The sequence below is a fragment of the Haliotis rubra genome, unplaced genomic scaffold (assembly GCF_003918875.1).
Source record: "Haliotis rubra isolate DU_JTF1 unplaced genomic scaffold, ASM391887v1 Scf70, whole genome shotgun sequence".
NCBI classification, from domain to species: domain Eukaryota; kingdom Metazoa; phylum Mollusca; class Gastropoda; order Lepetellida; family Haliotidae; genus Haliotis; species Haliotis rubra.
In genome coordinates, this window is record NW_025767413.1 from 375,408 (window position 1) to 390,363 (window position 14,956).

Below are 14,956 nucleotides of genomic sequence, written 5' to 3' on the forward strand. Positions count from 1 at the left end.
CTGGTATGGCCAATGCGACATCGTCGCATAATGACCTCTTCAAATCTGGACTGACAACCCAAGTAGGTGTAACCAATATAGGGTTTTATTGCATGTAACTTATTAATACCTACTTGGGCGTCCCACTTCTTCTGCATCAGATCGCGGATGTATGTTCTAATGCTAGCTTTATAATCAGAGTATGGAATAAGAAGTGGTGTCACAGATTTGTTGAGTGCTGCCTTGGCAGCAACTTCAGCCATGGTATTCCCAGAAATGCCAACGTGGCTGGGTAACCAACAAAAGACGATGTCGCACTGGCCAGTAGCAAGCTCATTAAACAATTCAATAATGTCTAATAAAAGTGGATGTTTACAAGAAATATTTTTAATAGCCTGAAGACATGAAAGGGAATCGGAAAAGATTATGTACTGGTTATGTTTGGGATGTCGTTGAATATATTTAAGAGCCGTTAATATGGCATTTGCTTCTGCTGTAAATATAGAGCTGTTATCGGGTATTCTAGAAGATATTGTTCTGGATCCAATGACAGTGGCACATGCCACTGCGCCACCGTCCTTGGACCCATCTGTAAATAAGGATTTGTATGTATTATATTTATTTCTTAATTGACTAAATTCTTGTTTATACTGTAATTCATTTGTTTCTGAATTTTTAAATGTAGTTAATGTTAGGTCAACTTGTGGCCTAACCAATTGCCAAGGCGGAGAAGAAAGAAGATGGGAAGGAGCTATATTTTCCAGCTCAATGCCGGCAGCAGAAAGAAATGGTTTAATTCTTAAACCAAGAGGCGGAACAAGAGAAGGCTTTTTGTTATACAAATCCTCATAAGAAGGATTGAAAACACAGTTAAATGCAGGATTAGACTCGTTAGAATAGAGTTTTGTTATATACTGTAAAGAGAGTGTGATACGACGTTGGGTAAGGGATGGCTCATCAGCCTCAACATAGAGACTATCAATAGGAGAAGTTCTAAAAGACCCAAGACAAAGTCTCAGACCTTGATGGTGGACTGAATCTAAGAGTTTTAAGTTGCTTTTACACGCTCCATCATATACAATGGAGTCATAATCAAGCTTCGAGCGGACAAGTGATCTGTAAAGGTGTAGGAGCGTAGCTTGATCTCCTCCCCACCTTGAATTAGACACGACTTTCAATAAATCGAGTGCCTTCAGGCATTTAGTTTTTAGGGATTTGATATGCGGAAGAATGAAGTTTCCAGAAACATTAATCTCATGTAACATGTAACTTACGAACCTGACTGATTGGCTGATGTATTTAATATTATAATGTTCTATACATATGCAAGAATACCAATTGTATTTGCAAACACATGGATCATGTAATTATGGTACATGCAAGGTATATTTAATTTCATATTACCATTTGTTGTGAAATATTTGAGTCTGAAGCCTTTCAAATCGGATGAATAATAACGTGTTTGAAACTGAATTGTCATAGCTGATCCAGTACTCTGCAGAGTTGGTTTGGAATCGCCACACCAGGAGAAAATCGTGTCATTAAAGATGGAAGGTCCTGGAAAAGTATGGCAGACAATCTGAGAAAAGTTATTTTGAGAATAGGTCAGGACAAATGATTAAATCAATACTGTGATGATTATCTGTATGGGGTAGTTGCAATATCTAAAACGAAAAGCTCTTGTTTTGAAGAAATCGATTTGACAGGCAGGTATGTACGTACATGACAGGGGAGATGGATGACATGATGGCCGCTCCCGCAGCCGTATATTTTTAGTGATTTCTTGAAGGAAGTTGATTATATGGCATTATTCAATAGTACAAGACTCAAGTTAACGCAATCAAGCATTTTTCTTCGAAGAACTATTTAGACTATTGTTAGTGTGACTGCAGTTACCTACCGTTGTAAAATGTGACGCTGTAATCGCAGCGGACCCACTCAAAAAACGGAACATCTGAGTCAATTACGACGATGCGCACCATCATCTTAGGGTTAGACGCCGTCACTTTCCAAATGCAATTGTCTTCGCTGAAACAAATAGTGAGTTGAGGGTCACAGAAGTATGTTCATAGTGGCGTTGCAGGTAGATTCGCATAATCACAGATTCGAACAGATTCTTGGTATGTGTGTGTGTAGTGGGTTGGGGTGCTGGTGTAGGGGTAGGGGGCTTCAGGGACACAACTCGGCACAGTAAATTTGCATGTTTCCAGCCCAAATACATTTTGGTGTCTTTATACATGTTTCCAGTGCAATGACTTTTCGATGCCTTCTACAACATGACCGTTCATGTTTTCAGACCAACGAAGTACAGTCTCAAAGAACTGGCTAGCTTAAATGCATTCTAACATATATATATTCTTATGTTTACGTTATGTGTGGACTTACTATCCAGACATGCCAGGATATCCGGGGGAAGAAAGGATATTCGGATGTGCCGTTGCATTGCGAAATTGTGGCCCGCAATTGTCTGATTGGTGAGGTATCACTGAAATATAAGACTTTAGTGTATTTAATTTTTGGTGGGATTTGTGGATATTGAATCTGACTTTGATAAGGTTATATGGGAATTTGTATTACTTTCAAGGCTGTACAAGTATTATACTGTAACAAAAATTCATGTCTAATCTTGGCTTCAAGTACAGCAATAATCAAGCTCTCAGCCATCAAAGTGATTCCAGCCAAGATACCAGCCTCATGCTGTATTTTATTAAGGTGACATACCGTTATTTAATCTGCTTCCAAGCTACAGTATCAAGTATAACAGTAAATTCCAGCACAAGTAACGTCAGTCATGTTTACAGTCGCCATCTCGGATATTCTGACGTAACGTTTGTGTACCATGTGACCCCAGGTCACCTATAAATAGAGCTGTCAAGGTTAGCGTCGGTGCGGCAATTTTGACTTTGACAAGCAAGGTAGGGCTCCAGGGTTACGTCACAGCTAAATTCTCATTTTCACATATATAAGACATTTTTATTGTATAACTTGTAATCAACAAGGCTATTATTAACACTTGGTCCGCTCTCTAATATCTAGTTGTGGATAAGTGATTTTTAGGGGGTTATTTTCAACTTTGTTGACAGCCGGATTTCGCCTGAGAGTTCCGAGAATCCGACAGTCGATCCGGATTCATTCCGACGGAATATCCCAGGACTGCTTTGACAGTCGCTGATTGTCATCGCGATCCAAAGTCATTCCGACCTGCTATGTTTACATTATCAAGTTACAGTCTAAGGGTTTCTTCCACAGGGGCGTATTGGGATCGTCTAAAGCCGAGACATACGTACTTCACTGTAAGTTATAATTAGGGTTTGGCTTCATTCTTACTTGTATCACAAGTTGACAGCTGTAGGGGGTTTGGCCTCCTTAGTATTCATTCCGGATCACGTGACTTCCGGAATGTATTGTTTACATTATCTGGATCTAGTTCCTGTTGCTGCAAGTTCACACACTTTCAATTTTCGAAGTTTCTTCTACAGTTAATTAGGTTTAACAGCCCAGGGTTCTAAATCGCGAGTGGGATACAGTACTGCAAGACTACGACAGCCACGAGGACACAGGGTGACGAGCAAAGTGTCCAGTCAACATGACAGTCGGTATCGTGTCAAGACCTTGTATTTTCCGTTCGGTGCTTCATAAATAAACTCGTTATTGGAACTTTATCTACTTGTTGTGTGATCCTTCCGCATTTCCCCAGTTTCGACATTCACTCTCTGTTAGGTCCTTGTGATGTATTTTCACTAAACCTCGTCTCCGAGCTCTTGTATTTATTTTGTCACATTTTGTGACTGGTGACATCATCCATTTTCTTTTTGTACGTTGTCTACTAGTACTTATCGACTAGTCCTTGGCCGTTCCGTTACCTTTTAGAAACAACACTTAAACGTCTCACTCCAAATGATAAGTTTGTACATACCTTTCCGTGAAGTTGGAGACACACGAATCCTGAATGCCATCCCTTTGGTATCACTGTTGGACTTGAATACCACTTCCTTAAACAGTCCGTTTGAATAGTAGGGACCAATCGGGGAAATCGATGAATTTCCACATATCTTCCCAGCAAGGTAATTACTTCCCATATCACCTGTGGCTAAAGGAAATACAACGCTTCAATCATGTAAAGATCAGAATACAGAGTAATCCTAAGTAAGACATGCATATATGGGTAATCCTTCCAGCAAACCATAAAATCCTGGAATGTAGCACAAGCAATGACATATGTGGTGAGAATATTCAGTCAGAAAGCTGCGGTTATATCGAAATCAGTTGGGACACAAATGTTCTTTCGTTATAACAAGATACAGTGAGTGGCCGGGACAAGAAAGTTCGTTATAAACCTAGTTTATTGCATTTACTGGAATACAAAAGACAGCCGGAGCACATGTTGAATCAACTCATCCTGTTCTTGAACATATCCTAGAACGTGATTAATCTATTCCCCTTAAGAACTGCCATATGTACTTTTTAAAAAGCAGGGGATATTCCATTTAGGGGAGATTTTGTGTTAGGATTGTATATAGATTCAGAAAGTGATTGTTCTATTAAATTTTGTTCAGATACGCCGACTTTGTGCTTCATGTGCTCATGAACATAGTCAGGGTAAAACTCGAAAATTACACTAGAAAGTGTCAGTGTTGCGTTCACGTTGACGTTTGATAGAAGGATCGCTTTGTAGGTGGCTCAGTAATATTGTGCCTGTGGGGTGACTGTTACTTGCAGAACACCTTGAGTGAGTGAGTGAGTGAGTGAGTTACCATCACCTTCCGGTTTCACTCCGCGACAGTTAACAAATATAGAAGAATACAATTGATTTTTAAAGCGGCACACTTCAGTGGTACGACAATTTGCAATGCCATCAGTGAGTGAGTTGTCCCCGTTACACTGTTGAACTATCTATCCTTTAAAAGATATAGAATATCAGTAGATGTGACACCTTGCTGATTGTCCCCTACTTTTTAAATAATTCTGAACACATTATGGTCAACGATCGATCATCAGTAATTCTATCTTTGAGCATATGACTTAATGGTAAATCTCAAAGAAAACTGTCTGACAAAACTACGGTGTTTAGTAAAGATTGCAAGATACAAACATCACGTACCTGCAAAAAGTCGAACCGATTCAGTATCACATTGCGGGTAGGTGCCCTCCATATCAGCAGTGAGGACGTCCAGTCTCATGTTTGGTGAGATAATGCCGTTCAGGTATATACGACATGTCCGGTTGCTGGATATACATGATCATTCAAACTTGAAATACACACAATATAATAGGAAGTGAGTGGTTAAGTGAGTGAGTTGGGTTCAGTGCTACTTTGATATCACGACGCCAATAGGAATTGAAGTGTTAAATCAGCTGACGTTTCAGCAAGTTTCACAACATCTGGCCACAAGAAAAAAACGTATCCACCCCCCCTTGCGATGCTATGAAAAAGTATTTACTTTAACTTACCCTTCCTTTATCGGGGAATAACCCTCTCTGACTCTGGTCTCGTGAAAACATAAGAAACAAAGTTATGCAGCACCATCGACATTGCATGTGAAAGTGTCATGCTTCAACCAACCTGCCATAGGAACTGGGGTATCCAGGTGATAGGATGTAGATAGGGGTGTTATATATTGAATGTGTCCTGCTGCAGTGGCCCTCTGAAACAAGGACATGTTCTTATAACAATGGTAATCACCTCCTTGAATTCGCATAAAGGAATGTCACAATGTAGGAAACTACTTGATGCCAAAGTTAATTGTGTAACGCTAAGTAGGTCTACGTAAATCCCAGGCATACTAAGATCCTGAGACTCTTAGTTCGAATGTCACATGTGTATTTGCAATATTGTTTAAATTGTCAACACCAGTGGTTTATACATCTACGACTTCTATCACGCTGGGCTTTCATGGATGGAATTCCAAACTTATCCTAGATAAATGAAAAGGAATGTCAAAATCTACGAAACTAATTTTAGCCAATGAGAATTTTGGTCCGCTTGTGTTACATAAGGCTTATGAAGCATCTTCTTCTAAGTAGATGCAAATCCCAGGTATTCTAAGATCCTGCGACTCCTGATTCGAATCTCACATTTGCATTTACATTATTGATTGAACTGTCAACACCAGTGCTGTATACGACTTGTATCACGTTGGACTTTCATCGAATTCCAAACTAAAATTATCATTCCATCTTTTGTATCCAACTGTTATAATGTATAAACTTCATGATGTTGAAACAAAATAAGTTGATTCACAATACGACAACTGACTGTTATCAGGTTACTTTAAAGTTTGGAAGATGAGTATCTTTGTACAGTGTATAATTTACATGAAATGTGTGTCATTTCTACCTTCTTGCAGGCACAGAGCGTACGCATTCCTAAGTAAATATAACCAACTCACATTCGACCTTCGTGACAGAAAAAATCGAAACATCATCAACGTTAACATTGCCTCTCACGTGTGTTCCGAATATTATAAATATATTTCAGAAACATAACTCAAGTCGGTTTTAGTTGTGACGTAAATTATTCAGTTGTAATTGTACACAGTTACAGGAGTAATTGACATAGAAAACATAACTATAACATCTAGTTCATTATACCTGGTCTTGAAGAATATTGCATTTGCAAACCAAAGCTGGTCGTGTTCGCATCGGTTGTAAGCACCAGCAGCAGTGAATTCTTTGAACTATAGAAATTAGGCATCTGTGTTGAACAGTATTCACCAAGGAATTGGTCGGCTGAAATATAACATGGGTAAATGTGCTTATTCATCATGTGGTCACTTTTATTTTATACCAAAACAGAACATTGCACACATTCTGTGATATCAGCATTATGTTCAGGGCACATTTTATGTTTTATGTGTCTTCTATACATATGAGTATTCTTTGTGTTTTACCTTCGTTACCATTACAAAACAATCAGTGCCCGCCGGTCCATTATAACAGCTCCTAACCAGGTTTTTGTTGATATTTTGTAATCTCTGAGTGCTACGTTTTTTATGACTATGCATCCACCCAACCAACCATCCACCCTTTAATTCTTCCGTCAATGTTCATACGACGATGAAGCTGAGATATATTCTCTGTCGCCTTTTGACAACATGCAAGCCCTACAACATGTATATATATTTAAGTAGTCAGTGACTTAATATTTAACGTCACATCGGCAATCTGTCAACCATATCGTGACGAGAACAAGTTTGACGTTTATAAAGACCATGCGTATATTATAAATCCTGCCGTCAAGGGACAGGAAAACAACTAGATCATCACAGTTAGAATTACAACTAGTATGCTACGTTAAAACAAATAGCATTTATCTTTGGACAATACAATATAGAATCAGGCTAAAGATCGCCAACAACTGAAGGTAGATCACAATACTAGGGATCACAGTACCTTTGCTACCTGCGTGCACCCTAGTTGGATTTACGCCATCCTTTCAGCCGCTGGCGATGTGAGGAAAACTGAGCCATAATTTAAAATAACAAATATTCTACGATAAAAAAGCTTGGCAGAGCTAAATTGACTTTGAAAGTTTTGGGACTTACGTACCGTGTCAGGAGGACAATATGTATACTTAAGTAAATCAAACGATACAACGATATAAAGAGTTGTACTGACATAGCTGCAAACAGTACCTTCAGTTGTGTTTCCGTTGTACACACGAACGACATCACACGTGCAGGACTGTGAAGAAGGCCCAAAGTAGACTAGTCTCCTTGATTTGACTTGAACTGTATGGTTTTCGTTTGCTGATGTAATAATCCACTTGCAATTTAGATTCCTGAAAAGAACGCTAAATGATGACACGGACTGATAAATTAGGAACTATCTCCCTCAAATCGTCTTTGCCATATCCACAATTTGGATAAATTATAGTATCAGTTCGTTGCTGAAATCGAATACTTGCTTTTCCTTTTTGTATCAGATAGATTGGATAACTAAGTCTGTTCGTAACTATATTCATCGTATTTAGCTTGCACATAACATTGAGAGTAAAGAAATCAACAAAAGTAGCGTTTCAGACATTTGCCTCAAATGTGACATGTCAAACCATTGAAGATTGAACTAAGGGGTTTTAAAGAGTGTTATACCATACAAATACAACAAAACAATTCTTGCCTGTAAAAAGTTTCGAAATGTTGGTTTGTCAACACTAAGTGCTATGGTTTATGTTGAATGTGTGAGACTTACTAATGTACATATCATCTTACTGTCGTTTAATATATTGGTGTGAAATGATTTATATGCCTGAACATTGTTTACCTAAAACGCCTCCAATATGCTTGCACATCTTTATAAGAATAATTGGAAATCTCTTATTCGCACCATACTATTTAGATATGGTCTGTCGTTATCACAGACAGTTGGTAATGTAAATATTCCGTAAGCGGGCTATAGATATGTTTAAGCAGGAATGGCATTCAACCATTAAACAAATATAAGTTCTAGATATGATTCATATCCTCTTAAGTCGTTGTTTGAGTCTTATTTAGCTGAATAAATGTTCGCCATGCTTTTATACGTTTTAGAATAGGCCTTAATGATTTAGTAATTAACCGTGTGAGATATTTGTCTATTGACAAAACCCAAAGATTATGTCCATTCTATAACATTATTGAAGATGAATTCCATTTAATGTTTATTTGTCCTGTATATGAAAATGTAAGAAATAACGACCACAATTGCCTTTATCTCATAGCAATGTTAAATTCTTGTCTTCCTTAACTTTCTGTAAAGCACTTTCGAAACAACACAAAGTAACGCTGTTTATTTACAATGTATTTTTGTTGAGAAAAGAATTGGTTAGTTAGTAGTTGATTATACATGCCATTGTTAATATGTATCTTTTTTTTATATGGGTATACGGCCTTTCATGCAATAAAGTATTGATTGACTGACTTCTGGGAAACGTTGACACTGTCCGCAGCGAATGTATTCGGCAGGGAACCTTGCAGGCCAGAGTGACACACTAACATTATTAAGAAAACATGACACTTCTCCACAGGTGTATTGTAACATTTTTCTGTTATTTCCAAAAAAGGCTGCAGCGAAGGACAATTTCGTAAAGCGTCTAAATGTTGTGTTCCTGATACAAATAAAAGAATCAAATAAAACAATATCACTAAGCAATAGTTAAAACATTCAGTTGAGAGAACTATATTGGTATTATCAATTCTACTTATCCGTGTACACATTGGTGAAAGGTAACTCACACTACGAAAGGCCTATATACATGGCAGGGCATATTTGGGGTCACCTACATTATATGTCACGATAAATGCGGTTCAGAGAGTTATCTTAGTTTAACATTGGTTCTTTATAGAAGCGTTTCAGAAAATGCATTTTTATACAAGGCTGTCAAGGCTAAGAAAAGTTATATCATTTGCTCCACTGAATGACGAAGAACTAAATTCTGAAAATACGTTACATAAGCGTCCGCAGTCAAATAGTACAAAATACGTTTACACAGTTGTAATGGTAGGGAAATCTAATTTTATTTAGAATATCTACAGCTATTAGAATTAAGAAACTATTAAGAAATTATTTGTGTCATACCTATACGAGACGTAAGGAATCCCGGGTATGGTGAAATTTGTCATCTGTGGTGTTGCTATAAACGTTCCACGGCATCCTGAAAAAGCCAGTTGAGTTGATAATCTGAGAATATGACTTTGTGAAAGAGCAAATCGGTTAATATTTCGAAATCTGCAATGATATGTTTTAGCCAAGAATATGTACCAACAATAAATACAAGATGGGTTGGATCCACAGTGACTTTGAACGATGTTTCAAGCGTATCTCGGACTGCTAAAACAAACATGGTACGCGGATGTGGTGCGACAAGGATAACGATTTTGCAAGGTCAGTCACTGCCACGGATAGGGACTCATTACTGCACAGATACACCCTCATTTTATCTTAGTCCCTTACGGTTACTAATGAGTTTTGGCCCTAAAATCTGAAAACAGGCCCATTCCTTTTTTTACTGCAATCCCAAACCTTTTATAAATCCACTAAAAGAAAGATTAACTGCTGGCTCCAGCAAATTAATGACCATATCAAACATTTATAGGCACTATATCGCACCACACGTCTCTACAAATGAATAATACATTTCTCTCAATAATACTATCAGCCCTCAGGGAAACTACCATATGATTTATTCAAAAGAAATAACGTATTTACATTACAATATTAAATTAAAAAGTTGGAATGAATTTATGCAACGTTGCATTACATCAAGTCTTGCGCCCCCTAACGACCGAACATTACTTCACGCGAACCCCCTAGAGTTATGTCCCTTGGAGCTCTCTTTACGAATACCCTAAGCACCACTTGTGATTTAAACCAGTTCTGCAAACACCGACAACACCGCATGCGACAGTTTTCGATGTACGGAGCAATTGTTTACATTCCATATATGGCAAGTGTTCTCTGTTTGAAAGCTATTCGCTCCGAAGTTTTAATTATCGATTTCAAGCAAGTCGTAAGGAATAATAAGTCTATTATTTCATCAATAGCAACCTAAAGTGAGTGCATATGCCCCAATATGTGTAATGTAGGCCATAGTATTGTCTCAAAAATGTGTGATACTGTGCCTTTAACAAAATCCTTAATACAATTAAATTGACGTCCAGAAAAAGAGCGACTTTTCAACTTTCTATACCACTATCAATCAAACGTATTCCTTGAACCTAATTGGGATTCAATTTCAAAACGACGTTACCATAGTAATATGACTTTGACAAGAGGGGTTCCAAATTCAATTTTGCCTAATTATCGAGCAACATCACTGCAGCCCGAACCTTTGGTGCTGCGGGATGTCGAACATGCTCTCTTTGCCACGATTTAAAAGAGCTTCAAGCGACTCTTTCTCAATTTCAATTTCTTTTATTCCTGGTACTGAAGAGGCCACAGGCCTATAGTACAATACAAGTGTGTACAGTCATATGGTATATAAAACCAGTTTTCGGTTGCTGAACCCATGATAGAAGTACATTGATAGACTTTCTCAGAAGTTGTTAGATGAGGATTACAAAATTCCAGGCCCCAACAAGGTGTCAACGATTTAATATGGTAGACATTTGTTTGACATTTCTGTGTTTAAGGAAAAGACCAAAAATATATCCGATGCAATTCCCGACTTAGACTTACAATTGTGCTTCCATGATGATGTCAAGGGGAACAATTGCATGTTAGCGAGTCTGAGCAAGCTTACTCATTCACGAACACAGAGCATCATCATTGTTCATAGACACATGCTCACAGTATTGTCGGAATCGCATAGTCTGCTCTACTGTAGGAAGCTGTTTTCATTGGGTATTGAAAGGATTTTGACGCTTTTTTTGCAGCCCGCTTTCACGTCTGATCAAATGACCATGCCGTTGTAAAACTACTGTTCGAAGCGGCGGGAATACCAATCCAAGCGCCTGCTTTGTTTCATTCTCTTATACGTACTTTCAGTATTATTGGCTGTGAGAACAAAGCTTGTTCCATAAGAGGACGCACTGGAAGTAAACTGTATGTACATGGTGTTTCCGCAGCTGAGAATACCGCCACGATCCGTACCACACAGTTGTAACAGTAATCCACTGGAATTATCTGAACCTGGCCATGAGAAAGAGCGTTAGAGTTATTATTCAAAATCAGTGACCCAAATCACACTCATCCCCTTCCAGCTTTACCCATACAAATGGAAAACATAACATGACCTATAACTACACGTCAATGGGAACAATCGAACATTGTCTGGTCCTCGTCATCAAAATTATAATATTATACAAGACCATTATATCCGCCAACACCTACACAAATGTGGCATTATACAACATGATACAGTCTTATACCATATGTCCATGTATACCATGTGTTTACAGAATGCAAAATGCACACAATTAGCCGTAAAGGCATCTGCAAATGAACCAGCCGTTACACTTGAGTGCACACCCACCCGCTCTGATTGGGTTCGGTATCCCGGCTGCTTCGTTTCTTGGGAAGTAAACCGAAGTACACAATTTTGCACTTTTGATTTGCTATTGTACGCTTATAATTTTGTTTATATGTTTTTTTATTACCAGCAATGTATATTATATGTCATGAATAAGTGATAATTGTGTTTTAATAATGTTTGATTTTTTGGTTGTATGTGACCTTTAAGTTATTCATTTAATGGTTTGATAGATTTAAATGACACACTTTCCGTAGTTAAACCTCCACTAATGGAAACAGTCGTGTAGCCATCAGGTTTTCTTTCAGCACCACAGATTACACCCAATAGACCGAATAGTAAAACTACTCCCGCCACAGAACCTCCAACAACTATTCCCGTTGAGTCTTTCGAATCTGTAAAGACAAATAGATGCTCGTGCAATATATGGAATTGTAAAGGAACTTTGCCTCAATATGTCCCATTTGTTCATTTGTTCAGTTTAACAGCTGACTTTAGCGTTAACTCGTAGTAATAGAAAAAATACTAAATATTTTGGAAACTATACAATACTAAAGTGATACCTGGACCATAGATCACTTTATACTTGTGGTATAAAATTATGTTACTGAGACAACTGATGAAAATATTGACTCACTGTCATGCCAAATTGAGTATAGTTTTTTAAATTTTAATCCAGGACAGATTTCGGTCTTTAGACTTCGGTTGTAGACTCGTTTGGTACTTTAACATTTTGTCATTGTAACCTACCGTTTGTTCCTATGTACTCTGCCGTATACTTGATAATGAATCCTCTGTCGACTACATGGGAATTTGATTTGAATTTCAAGAACATTAAAGATCCTGAACTGGTTTTGTTTGGTTCAGTTCCTCCACACCAACGTCCAAGAGAAGTAGCTTTGGCATCCGACCCTACAGACATAAAGTCATTCAACACTGTTTTGTCAACATGAACGGTTTCATAGCGACATTCTGAGTTTAAAATGTATTGCTATCTTCATGAGTAAGTCCAGTTTATTCCTTCTGATAATGATTTCGGGAAAATTGATGGATAGTTCAAGCCCTCATAAGCTGTTCTAACACAAATATATCAGTATACGAGAGTAACTACGAGATGTCGAGTATTGCTTTCAAACAACTTACCCCATCGAGTCCCCATTTCATTTAAGACATGCGTCTAAACAAAGTCAACTATCACCTTTTCTACCACCAAACATACGCCGAAGGAGTCAGACGTCAACCGATGACCTGCCAAATTATGACTCGACCCAAGACCATGCCGAAACAACAAGATTCCCACCTGACTCCCATCTTGACAAAACCTCTGCTGTAGGTTGCACGTTTGGTATACGTTTCCCTGCATGCATTCAAACAGCGATTTGGAATATTCATTTATGATACATAAAGTTCTGTCACATTACAGCGGTTGCAAATGGCATCCGAACAGATAACCATTAGCTTAGGACACGTGTCCGATGTAGGGTTATTCGCTGTACAATGGAATGTGCCATAATTACAGAAAAGGATAAGTTATCAGACGAAGTACATGTACGATACTGTACATGTATACCGATCAATGCTGGGATAACTGAGATAATCCACGCCCACTACAAGAATTAACTGTTGACGATAAGAAGCCAAAAAGCAGGCTCAAGCATCATGAATATATCCCTAAGCAAATGTGAATCTGCAATCACAACATTACAATCGAACGCTTCTACCTACGTAGTCATTTTGACAGCCAGCAGAGTTCTCCAGTTGCGAGTAGGTAGCGTTGGTCTTGACCCGATAGGATTTACCTGCATCGATCTTCCACGTAGTCTCAATATTGCTTTAATATAGAAAACACTACTAGCATGCGGTGACTATGATGGTGCATCAGTCGACAAACAGTATGTTACCTACGGATTTCAACATGTATGAAAACCCTCTCTCTCTTCTAACGTATTTATAACACATACAGTCTCTCTCTCTCTCTCTCTCTCTCTCTCTCTCTCTCTCTCTCTCTCTCTCTCTCTCTCTCTCTCTCTCTCTCTCTCTCTCTCTCTCTCTCATATATAACTTTACGTAGTTACACTTTGTGGCCACATACCTTGGTAGAAAAATGGATAGTTTGGGGAGGAAATAAACTTGTATGTAAATGCTTCAGCTGAAAGGCTCGTCATCCGTGAGGCTGAAAAAAGAAGAGTATTTGCAAGTTCACTGATGTATCCAGACGATTAAGCGATCCCTTATTAACAATCATCGTGAGGAACATCATGGAAAGTAATGTGAATGTTTCTCTGCTTTGTGTTCAGTGAACCTATGAAGTTTCTGACGGAACTCTCTGCCAAATCCCCGATTTGTCATCATCACATTCAGGAAGGAAGGCTGCACTAAGTGATAAAACTCACTCGCCCACTCACTCACGACATTGCAAATTGACATACCATTAAAGTGTCCCGCCTTGATAATTAATTGTATTCCTCTGTAATTGTTATGTATCCCAGAGTGGAACCTGGAGGTAATGGTATGTCCAGAACTGATGAAGCCATCGCTGTGTTCACCACACCATTTACCAGTGCTTGTTGAACTGGTTGTTTTAAAAATAGCTATAGGCACATAAATAGGTTATACATACATTATAAAACATAGGTATAAATGCCAATGACAAGTTTCTGCAATTAGTATTTTAAATTGCTTGTCAGTTGTTTTAATAATTGGATATAAATGCCAACCAAGTCTTCATACTTGAAGAAAGGATACGTGTACATCAATGTATTTGAGCAGCCAGAAATTGTAATGTAATACGACGATGCTAAGATCAATATTTTCAAAAGGTGATATATCACACCATAACAATCGTTATGTTTGTGTTATGCTGTCGCATTCGGTGATGCCCCAATTACATGACGTTTACCTGTAAGTCATTAAGTCATGGGCCAATAAATACTGTTATATTTTGTTGTGAGCCACAATATATGCCGTCGGATATGAAAGGCTGCAAACGAAGAGGTGATGAACCAGATGGATATATTACGGCAAACTCTA

The 14,956-nt window shown here is 38.2% G+C and overlaps 1 protein-coding gene and 1 long non-coding RNA gene across 2 annotated transcripts in view; both read right to left on the minus strand.

Moving 5' to 3' along the window:
• The window catches only part of LOC124258739 (cubilin-like), a 41,128-nt gene that overhangs the window by 8,384 nt on the left and 17,788 nt on the right, over positions 1-14,956 (minus strand). The window contains exons 4-13 of the mRNA XM_046692821.1: positions 11,437-11,586; positions 9,535-9,610; positions 7,614-7,759; positions 6,571-6,708; positions 5,543-5,624; positions 5,081-5,205; positions 3,896-4,069; positions 2,365-2,464; positions 1,880-2,007; positions 1,384-1,536 (exon numbers count right to left, since the gene is read on the minus strand). Coding sequence (XP_046548777.1) covers positions 1,384-1,536; positions 1,880-2,007; positions 2,365-2,464; positions 3,896-4,069; positions 5,081-5,205; positions 5,543-5,624; positions 6,571-6,708; positions 7,614-7,759; positions 9,535-9,610; positions 11,437-11,586 — 1,272 coding nt within the window. The remainder of the gene's footprint in view (positions 1-1,383; positions 1,537-1,879; positions 2,008-2,364; positions 2,465-3,895; positions 4,070-5,080; positions 5,206-5,542; positions 5,625-6,570; positions 6,709-7,613; positions 7,760-9,534; positions 9,611-11,436; positions 11,587-14,956) is intronic.
• Positions 13,710-14,495, minus strand: LOC124258814. The gene is made up of 3 exons (XR_006893689.1): positions 14,356-14,495; positions 14,019-14,099; positions 13,710-13,757 (listed from the first exon to the last, which is right to left on the minus strand). It is a non-coding gene; the product is annotated as an uncharacterized LOC124258814 (long non-coding RNA).